The sequence below is a fragment of the Protopterus annectens genome, chromosome 13.part0 (assembly GCF_019279795.1).
Source record: "Protopterus annectens isolate FY-2018-M chromosome 13.part0, PAN1.0, whole genome shotgun sequence".
NCBI lineage: Eukaryota > Metazoa > Chordata > Ceratodontiformes > Protopteridae > Protopterus > Protopterus annectens.
This window is the reverse complement of record NC_056747.1, coordinates 987307766-987319779: the sequence shown is the minus strand read 5'-3', so window position 1 is coordinate 987319779 and position 12014 is coordinate 987307766. Positions and strand designations below refer to the sequence as shown.

Here is a 12014-nt window from a genome sequence, read left to right as displayed (position 1 = left end):
GGCATACAGCGCAGAACGGGAGATTTCCCTTTCTGCGCTGTAGTGTGATCTCGGAGTTGGAATAAAAAAGTAGCAGGGTGTGGGGGTGCAGGGGGGCTTGCCCCCCGCAGAAACACTTTGTCGTGTTACGTTTTTCAGCTCCCTTTCATGAAGTCAAGCTTCAGACATTCGAGCATATGGCTTCAGCCATATGCAGTTCGAGTTTCTGAACGTTCGACTTTGTAAAAGGTAACCATATATATATATATATATATATATATATATATATATATATATATATATCTTAATCAAGGTTAAATAGAATCACTACTTCACTATGTGTTATGCTTCATTGAATTTGTAAATTGTGAAACATAATACAAAAGTACAATAAAAAGAGAATAAAAGGAGGACACAATCCCCTGTACCTATATATATATATATATATATATATATATATATATATATATATATATATAGATAGATAGATAGATATGGATCACCTTCATTTGCCTGAAAGCTCATTTGCCCGACACTCATTTTTCCCAGACCAAATGACTGAAAGCTCATTTGCCTGAAAGCACATTAGCCCGAAAGCTCATTTGACTGACAAGTAGTATCAGCAAGAAAATGGAATATGCCCCCCTCCCCACTGTAGTGCGACCCTGGAGTTAGAATATATAGGTAGGGGGTATGGGGCATATATATATATATATATATATATATATATATATATATATATATATATATATAGATATAGATATATATATATATATATATATATATATATATATATACACACACACGAACACTCACACACACACACACACACACACACACACACATATATATATATATATATATATATATATATATATATATATATTTACACACACACACATATATATATATATATATATATATATATATATATATATATATATATATATATATATATATATATATATAGATAGGTTTATTATTAAAATTTTGAGTTGTGATGTACCCATATGAAAACTTCAAACTACAGATGCTCGAAGTTTCATCTGGGTGAACATCTCAATGTTTGAAAGTTTATATTATCAAATGCAGTGTGCATTCACTAATATAAACTCGAAGAATTGTAAAGAGATCACGGTACAGTGTGGTTAGGGAAATTCATCCCTTTCTTCACAGTAGTACGACCTCAGAGTTGGAATATATAGTTAGCAGCGGCTGTGGGTGTGATGTTAGGTATAGGAGGTCACATAAAGTGAACTGCTGTACCTAACATCATGTGATGCTTTCAAAAACAATATCGAATCAGCTAAATTCATTCAGCTGATTCAACATTATAACTTGTTCTATATTTTTTTTGAGTATCGAGGTTTACTTTCGATATGTGGGTCAGAAAATTATTCTGACCTTCGACATATTGATAGTAAAGCACACACATAGATATATATATATATATATATATATATATATATATATATATATATATATATATATATATACATTGTAACTCTATGGTTGCACAACAATAGAGAAACATTAAAAAACATACTACAGTGCACCCTCGTCATGAACTGTACATACCAATGCAGGCTCACCAGCCACAGTGAAAAACACATGATAAAATGCTGTTTGCTGTAACTGTACTCATCCTTAGCAATCCATAAATTATAATATTGATATATATCACGTGTGTGTGTGTGTGTGTGTGTGTGTGTGTGTGTGTGTGTGTGTGTGTGTGTGTATCCTTTATTGCTTAGAAAGACTTCTGGGGTGAACTGCAGACTTCCTTGGTAACTGAGGTAGAGAAACCCACAACACTGGACAAATTTACTTTCTTATCAGTTTTCCACCATGGCTGCCACTTCTTCCAGATCCAACATGACCGAGAGGAGGAGGAGAAGGGTTGTATGACCAACTTGATTCTTTCCTGTGTCTGGAGAGCTTAGGAATAGATGAGTGCATGTCCTAAGAGTGTTAGGGTGCAGACAGAGAGAGAGAGAGACTGAAGTAGAATTAAAAGCTTTTTGGTTTCCTCTTCTATCCATAGCAGTTTCTGCAAAATCATGTAGCTGTCTAACACCCACCATCTATAATGTCTGCAGGCATAAACAAATTTAAGGCAAATGCTGAGGGGACCAATATCGTGTTCCAGTTCTAAGCAAACAACTGAAGTGCTATTAGGCTCATATTTATTATCATGGGATTAATGAATGGAAAAACACATAACGTTTTTCTTCTGCTCCAGTCATAGCAGTTTCTGCAAAAACAAGTCATGTTCTAACATCCTTCCATGTTGTATGGTGACATATTTGAATTTTAAGATTATTTCTTTTTGGCACTAAATATACGGTGCAATTTCAAAAATAACTGGTGTGCTCATCCACTAAAGGAATTAGCCTACCATAGGCACATTAACTAACAAGGGACTCATGATGGTAAAACTATATAAAGTGGCTAGAAAGATGAAAAATGACCTACCACCTTGAATATGGGGAAGTGAGCCAAACTAATATGTAGAAAAATAGACAGAGGCTATTCTTCTGCAATAAGCAACATCTATGGACACAATAAAGTGGAGAGGACTAAGGCATTGTAGGATAGGGAGAATCTAGAAGCCTGAAAAAGTCCTAAGTGCTGTAAACTGGATAGTTTCCATAACACTTATAAGGGGTCTATATTATAAGATCAAAGTTTTATAACTTCGAATGTTATAATATCGAACCCAGAAGAGCGAATGCTGGAAATAGCGAAGCTGCAGAACACCGAATACTTTCCTAGGGAAAGTAATCGGTGGGCTGTTTCTGCAGCTTCACTATTTCCTCGACTGTGGAGCGAGGGTTACGGACCGGGTTAAGGTAAGTATGCGAACGAAGGTGAGTGTGCAATTGGGCATGGTTTAGGTGAGTTAGGGTTAGGGCGTGGGTCAGGTAAGTGTGCGACTGTGTGGATGTGAGGGTTAGGGTGGGTAGGTGAGTTAGGGTTAGGGAGCGGGAAAGGTAAGTGTGCATTAGTGACGGACCTTAGGGTTAGGGTTGGGTTAAGGTAAGTGGATAGCTAGTGGCGTACGTATGGTTTAGTGTAGGGTTTTGTGAAGTGTGTGTGTGTATGTATTATTTATTTTGGTGTGCTTGTGTTGTGTGTATGTTTGTCGGAACAGCAAATTTTGTCCCTGGGAAAAAAATTGCTATTCTAACTTTTCGGTTTTCTGGTGTTTTGCTCTACTGGGTTTGAGATTATAACATTTGAAGTTGTAAGACTTCGATGTTATAATATGGACCCATTATAAGGAAGGTGGTAGCCCACTTAATGCATCAAATCTGGGAGAAAGTGGCCACCAGCCTCTCTTACAAATGGTACTCCACAAAATACAGCTCAGACACAAGTAAGCAACAGGTATTATGCACACATAGCCCTGCAAGTGTAATTAGTTTGAAGCATGAGTAATCTAGCATTCTTAACAATTTTACACATAGGTAAACACAAGCAAGTGCTGACACACATATCTGCACGTACACACACACACACACACACACACACACACACACACACACACACACACACATACACACACACATGCACACATACACACACGCACACACACACACACACACACACACACACACACACACACACACACACACACACACACACACACAAACATACACACACACACATGCACGCACACACACGCATGCACGTACACACACAAACATACATACCCACACACAGACCCACACACGCACACACACAGACACACACATACACGCATACAGACACACACACTAAAATGTTGACATTTGACAAAACTGTTTAGGTTTTAAGGTGACACTGGCAGGCAAAATATGGGTCATATAAATGTGCTCCATTGCAATGCACATCAGAAGTAAATAACCTTTCAAGGCTGATAAAGAATGTTTAGTCCACCTAGTCTACTACTTATCCAACCTACTGGATAAACTGTAATTTCTCTTAAACCAAAATGTTTTTCCTTTCACGTTTATTCTTTAACTTGCTTACTAATTTTGATCCCATTTTCTCATCAAAAATGCTGCTTCAGTTAGCTACTATGTCATCTGTGGAAGAATAGTTCCTCTTAAGCAATCCATTGGAGGATGGTGCAATAGGTGAAAAATGGTCTTTTGTTTCTGCTGTAGGTGACCCATATCTGGCTTCACGGCACAGGAGAAACAATGGACTGAGCAGTCAATAGCCATCACTTTATTATCAGACAGAAGATGTGGGTCTACAGCAGTGTTTCTTAAATGGCACAGCAAGTATCCCAGGTGAGGCCTAGACCTGCTTCAGGAGAAGCACAAGTAAGTCTAAAAAGTGCTGTGTTCTTAACAAGTCATAATACAAAAGGGTAATGAATGAATGAATTAGTTTAATTTACTATTTTAGTATACACACACACACACACACATATATATATATATAAATAAATATATATATATATATATATATATATATATATATATATATATATATATATATGTATGGGTCTATTTCTAAATTTTGAACTTTCAAAACCTTGACTTTCGTATGGTTGAGACCATAAGATCAAAGTTTTGAAAGTTCAAACCATTTAAATGGAGATTGCTGTACAGCGCAGAATGATATATTTACCATTTCCTCTCAGTAGTGTGATCTCAGAGTTGGTATATTTAATTAGCAGGGGGTGTGGGGAGTGCATGGGGTTTGCCCCCTGTAAAAACAAGATTTCTTTTTTGTTTATTTATTTATTTTTTTACTTAAATTTCAAACTTTCAAAACTTCAGTCTTATGGTCTTGATGTTTTGAAAGTTCAAAATTTAGAAGTAGACCTATATATATATATATATATATATATATCTGTGTGTACATATATATGTATGCAATATAAGGATGGAAATTGCTCTTTTTTTGTAGCATTTCTTTGTATAGAGAGACCCAAAGAAGTCTGAAACCAAGGGGGAATGTTCATTTTGTGATTGAAGCATGCTGACCACAAGAGTCTGTGAACCCCTACAATCGATGACATTGTTGTAGTTCTCTCTGAGCAGGCAGCAGGGGCATTGCAGCTCTCAACCTTTCATCATTAGAATGTGTGAGATAGTTTGTTGTAGCATGCAGGAAAATGTTACTATACTTCCTGGAGATACTAATCTTAAACAAGCTTCCCTAGAGCTATATCGACTTACAAATCTCTGACTCTCATTATGCATGAAACAACAACCTCCTGCATGTTCCTACAGGTCATTAACCTCTGAAGAGAAGCAAGACCTTACAGTGATTAGTTGCACTGGGGTTTTGCCTCCGTACTTCTCAAGGTGAACTCATTAGTCACTATGAAGCTAGCACGTTTAACGGTCAGAAAGAGGATGAAAATGTCTTTTATATTCCAGTTCATCCTATTCTGAAAGGGTACACTTTTAGTGACCCAACTTGTGGGATGCACAGCAGCACGCCTCATCCAAGTGTTCTCCTTACAAGCCAGCTTATATTATTGTGCTTAGAAATGAAGGTGACAAGTCCCCCCCTCCATGGGGAACAAAATACTGTTTTTTTTATATAGACTTGCACTGGTCTCCAAGCTGACTCAGCCTTGGAGTTAAGAATAAACATTTAAGAAGCATGTCAGGTGCATTAAAGGAAGGTATGGTGAGAGGTGGGGGAACGTTCCTCCTTGCAATACCACTTACTAAAAGTTGTTACCCATCTCATTGCCATCAATCCTGTGAAACAGGTGTGACCACACGCCATTAAATCAATGTCTTTGAATGTTATCTTGGATTCCACAGTTCCTTATTGCACATGTAAGTCGTTGTCATATTGGCCTCTGCCCCCCCCTTCCTTTAAAATGTGTATATATGTTAAGCATTTCTGATATCTCTTTATATACCTTAAACAGGGTATGTACTACCTTTCCTCTCAGAACTGATTTTGTCCTCTAGAGCTTTACAAATGTGATATTTCCAGAACTACACACAGAATGACTGATGGCTCTTGCTATTAGCTTTCTAAAAAGAAATATAGCAAGTTCTTATTTTTTTGGTGCATGTCACCATTCCAGCCTTCATTAATGCACTGTCACACTGCAAGCTCAACTTGCATGCACCACAGGAATCCTAGTTATTGTCAACTGGCAGATACTGAGATAAAAAAGTGTATGGCTGTAATGACTTACATCATGTTACATGTTGTCCTCACTGTGTTCAATAATTGCTGAGAGGAATACGTACAGGCTAAAAATAGCCCTTGTTCATAAATTGTGCAAGTAAAAATTACCAAAAAACACTCATACGTACAACAACGAATTTTGGCAATTTTTATATTGTGAATTTTTTTTTACTTTCCATTTATTAAAATGGAGGGTATTCTCTCCTTTAGTCCCATGTAGAAAATTAACTTATTTTTATTATATGAAACAGTGTTTCACATCAGATGAACACTTCTTAAATCATTCAAATATGGATTCAGGGTTGAAGTGAGTTATATCCTCCCCTTTAAGATGTACATTTTAAGAAGTAGTCGTAAAATAAAAGTTAAGTTACAGTTATGTAGCCCCCCACCCCACAGTGCAAAGTAGTAACAACTAGCAGGGATCAAAGGGCATATTCATTTAAGTGAAACTATTACATAATTTCAGCATGACTGCACATTACATACCGATATCTGCATGAGGGCTAATGCTTTATATTTGGTTTAAAATATGGAATGTAATTTAAAATTCATATAAAAATGCTAAAGCCGGCTGGCTGTGGTCAGGTGTGGGCTATCCAGTGACACCAGTGGGCAGGATTGCTACTTGGCATCAACAGAATGATAGACTGATCTTGAGTAAAACTGATCCTGGCATTTTACTCTTACAATCACAATACAGGCTACTTGTTCAAGTCTCTTTTGTAATAAACCAGGGTTAGAAGCAGTTATAAAACTGCAGTGACAAGTCTACCTTGTATCTGGCAAGGAGAGTCAAACTTTAGCATATCTTCTGAATGCCATCTGGTGGCCAAAAGAAGTAACATCAGTATCAGATATCAAGTCTACCCACCCACCCGCCACCCCCCAAACCTTTGAAGACTGACATGTAGCAGGTGTATGAGACAATTACAGCACGTCTACTGGCCGTTCCACATAGATGCAAGCAATGTCCTGCTAAAAGTCATACAACAAACTTGTATCAGTATGGCATGTCTACAGATCTTTCCACATGAGCACTTTTAACTTACTTATAAAAATCTTCCCTAACCCCTCCCTATACAGCCGTGGAGTGGATCATGTGTCTTTTAGATTTCACGTGTCTATTTTCAGACTTCTTGTGTGTTTCTCTGATGTGTTTTATTCATAGTACACTGTGAAGGGCAGACAAGACACGTTTCCAGATTGACAGGAGCCATGAAATGTAGTAGTATCCCAAAAATGTGTGATTACAGTCGACAGGCTATTGAAGTAATCTATTTTACCTTTACAAAAATTCAGCAAATCTGAATCTATACATTACTTTTGATCTGCACTGTTGTTTAATTTAAGACAAGAACAGATTAAGGAGAAATTCTACTATTAAGGAGTCATTGAAAAAAGTACAGATGACAGGAATTCAGGACCCTCCCCCAACCCTGCCAGACAGGTATGGATTTGCTGCTCCATTTTGTAGCATAAACAAAGGACATCAATAGAAAATTAATGAGCCTGTACCAGGGGAGTAGACAGTGAATTCCATTTTGTACTTGCAAATGCTTACTGCTACCCACAACCAACCTGCAGTTTAAAAAAAAAAAATGGTCACATCAGTCAAGCTGTTGCCCCACAACACTTAATGTCTGGAACATTTCAGCTGCTCATTCAAAAACGATTTAGGGATATTATTTTTAGATTAGTAATCCGCTCTGTAAGCAGATATACATTGTTAGAAGCATTAACTTAAACTGTTACAGCCATAATATGACTTGATAAAGTCCCACTGTTTCTAAATGTTGTTTAGAAAAAAAAAAGTGTACTCTGTAGGCAACAAAGAGTATGCCTGGGTACACCCTTGGCGTGTGTTCATCCTTATGTCAACAGAAACGCTGTAAGAAAAAGGGAAATGCAAGCTTTACCAAAAAGATATCAGCTTGAAGAAAAACAGCACTGTGCTATATGGTTATTTTAAGATTAAATGAATGTTGCATAAACAAAGTTAAATAAACCAACACATTTACACCTCTTCAATAATTTGCACAGAACTGTAAAGTACAAGAACATTTTTACAGCATTAAAATGCCATCTATGCAAATGTGCATATATTTTAAAAAGTGTGCCGTTTCTTTTTTTAATACATCAATCTCGTTTCCACAGGTTAGAAGGAAAATTACAACTCTATTACTATTACTATGTCCCCCCTCCCAACAAAGGGACAAGCTATTATATCTGACTTGACTGTCTTTGCCCAGGTAACTCTCGTAAAATATTTCTACTGCTGTTTATCCTTTTATAGAAAATTAAACAAGATTTGAAGAAAAACATGAACTACTACATACAGCTTCAGTACATAGCAAAAAAGTCATTTGGTGATAATATTCATATAATTTAAACAGATTTTAAGATTATGCTACATACATTTTCTGTCTGAAAGGACACCCTTGGACTGCCATTGCCATCTAACATTAACAATTCTCTAATCAAATTATTAAGAGATATTAGTAGTAAAAGCTGCAAAGTGAAGGAAAAAACACAAAGGAAGGCACTGTCAAGGAAATAAACAGGATTCAGTCTAAAGCATAGTGCATTTTGCATACAGTTTAAATCAGACATTTGTTCAGAAAAATAGGAAACACTAAAGGAAGATTGCGTTCATTACTAGTGTATGTGAAACATGAGCTAATAGTACTTGCTACCTACCACCTGTCCCTCTTTTCACATAACAGTTCTGATTTGGGTATGTGCGTTATGTGAAAAACATCCGGAAATGTTCAGTTTAACAGATTAAATTTTTTTCTTAATACTGCAGAAACTTTTAACTGCATACAAAACATCTTAGTATTATAAAGCACAATGGAAGCTACATAAATTCTAAAACATAGACACTGGATTCTATAATAAAATATAAAAATGAGTCCTTTGCTATTTAGAAATTATGGTTTGTTCTGCATCATCTCACATTTCACTACTAAGAAATATCCTGCTATGGGTATCTGAAAGGATAGCAGCCCTAATATGTGTAAAAGCACTTACCTTTTCCAAATATGCAGCCAAACGATCATTCAGGTTCTTCATTGTCTCTTTTTCATTAACCATGATGGCCTCACCATAGACTGCATCCCCTCCATAGGTAGGACCCCTGAGTGCTCCAAGGCTTGAACCCACACTAGTAATCTTTGATTGAGAAATGCGGGTGCCTAAACCTCCAGATCCTCCATAGACACTTCCAGCACTCATGCCTCCTATGCGGGAAGGTCCAACAGTGCTAATACGGGTTCCTCTACTTCCTGCAAGAGAACCCCCTCCAGAATAGCTCTGGACTAGGCTTCTTGAAGTAAAACCTTTGTTAGACATATCTAAGACACTGGATTTGTTTTAAAGGAGACAGAAAATGCCAGCTAAAATACACAACTATCTGCTAGAAATGAAGAAGGCTCACAGCAGAACAGAGAGCAGCCCTGTTTTATAGGCAGCTACGGTGCAGATCTGATGTCATTTGCCCTTCCTTGATTGGCTGAGGTAAATACAAGGTGCTAGCTTTGATATATGATCCAGTCAAGCTGATAGTTTGTCACATAGGACACATCTTCAAGAAACAAGTAGTTTTTGCCAAGTGTTTCAAGCAAGCAGACATTTGTTGATCAGTACTGAAAAATAATTACTGATGTTAAACTGTATGAATTTTTATTCACACCTAACATAAGCAGTGACTGAATTTGAGATGAGTTTTAACTAACCAGGATATCTAGTATTATTTTCCTAACACTAAACAACTAGCTCTTAACAGCACTTTCTAAACCAGTATTGTCTAAGCAATATACATATTGGAGTTTTGAAACTGAAGCACCACAGACGACGGGTTACAAGTTAAGTTTTGCAGAAAAGTCTGACAAAGGGGTCAGATTTCTTAATGTGTATAGATATGCTGACTCAAGATAAGCCTAGAAAGCACAACAACAGCTAGAATTCTACCAGAGTACAGAGGCAGAGATGAGCAAGCATTTCAAGAAAAACATGAAAAGTAACTATCATTCTTTTTTACACATGGCTGATTCAGTCATTTAGTGTGTGCAAGTCTGTGGACTGAATCAGTACTGTTACAAAGACGTGGAAAAACAGTTGAGAAGTGTAACAAATGTCATGTATTTACTCCAATAGTCTATAATAAAAATTACTAAAAGATCACACAGAATCTTAAAGTAAAGAAGCACAGGGGCAGGGTCATAGCCATAAGTTTTGGAATTGTGCAGCAAATTCCAGAATGTAGCCCCCATCACCTCCAAGTGTACATCTCCCACCCCCACCCCCTCTCCAAAGTCTATGTTTCTGGACAGCATACATTTTCACCAATAAAATATCCCGGAAAGGCCAAATAAACTTAGCCAGTCTTGCATTCTGAAAATTAAGTCACTTTGCAAAATGTATAATCTAATAAAATCAAACCATAATAAATATGTCAGATGCCACAACATAAATATTAAAATTATCTATCTCATTGTACAACATAAATAATTCCACAAATGTATATGCCATGGCATACATGGTATATACCCATCTTAAATGACTGCATGATAGAAATAAAAGTTCCTCACATGAAATCCATACAGCAAAAAAAAAAAAAAAACACTTGAAAGTAATAAAGAGAAAGAAATGTGAGAAACATTTCACAGTCTGAGAAATTGAAACCATTCACATTAGTGAGGACTGATTCTTTCAAAGATCATTTATTGCCAGCAAGCAACCAAATAAAACTTTTGATAATCATTTTTATTATAACTTGCCTCAAGTCTGGCTAATTCAGAGTTAGTTATAATGCAGAGAGTTGTTATGGTAGGGCACCTCCTCTTACCTGAGAACTGTGGAGGCAAAACCTTTCTCGAAAAACAAATATAACAAAAAGTTCAGTCAGCAGGACCCAAATAAACAACTTTCAATGAATCTGTCCTCAAACAGGATATAAGGTCTTTAGCCCTGGAAGGAACAAGGAGAAATATTACTATTGTTGTGTAACATTTTGTCCATACTTAAATTGTCATGTATCTTTGAGAGAGAAAATGTGATTGTTTTAATTATTTTGACTTTTCTCTTGAGTCTCTGCTATAATTAAAGGTCAGGATCATGGGAGCACTACTGAGTATAACTCTTGACAAAAAATGTTAATTAATGATTTTAGTGTGGCTTTGCATGTTTTAGTTAAGATATTTTTAGTTACATTTTCTAAGACTTATTGTTTCATTACAAGAACAAACCAGGAAATATTATTTCACAGAGAAGGTGGAAGATAATTGGAACAGTTTTTTTCTAAAGCTGCAGAGTCAAAATGCAATAGTGTCTGAATTCAAGAATCCATGAGATGGGCCATCTGTATGAAGTTGTCACATAAGCAGGATTCACAGGGTCAATATCAGAAGATGGAAGTTTCAAAACTTCGAATCTGATATGATCGATACCATATGATCAAAGTCTTGAAACTTCGAATCTTTTAACGGAGATCTCCATACAGCATGGAAAGGGGAGATTTCCCTTTTCTGCACTGTAGTGCGATCTCGGAGTTGGTATATTTAAGTAGCAGGGGTGGGGGGGGCGCACAAATGGTTTGTTTTTGTAGGTTGTTGTGTTTTATTACATTTTTGATGTTTCAAGACTCTGATTATATGGTGTTGTCCATATCAGAGTCGAAGTTTTGAACATTCAATGATGTAATATAGACCCAGATTCACAGCTTATCCAGACAACTCTCTATCTGCATGGAGTTTGCTTGGTTTTCTTGTTTTGCTCTGAGTATTCTAATTTCTTTTCACCTCAAAAAAAAAAAATAAATAAATAAATAAAACAAAAACAAAAACAGAATGATGAATTGGTTGCCCTTGTGGCCCTAG

The 12014-nt window shown here is 36.5% G+C and overlaps 1 protein-coding gene across 1 annotated transcript in view; it reads right to left on the bottom strand.

The window, feature by feature from the left end:
• The window catches only part of KRT17 (keratin 17), a 54364-nt gene extending 44778 nt beyond the window's left edge, over positions 1-9586 (bottom strand). Inside the window, exon 1 of the mRNA XM_044054932.1 lies at positions 9169-9586. Within this exon, the coding sequence (XP_043910867.1) occupies positions 9169-9489 (321 nt within the window). The 5' untranslated portion in view covers positions 9490-9586. The remainder of the gene's footprint in view (positions 1-9168) is intronic.
• Between the last annotated feature and the right edge of the window lie 2428 nt (positions 9587-12014).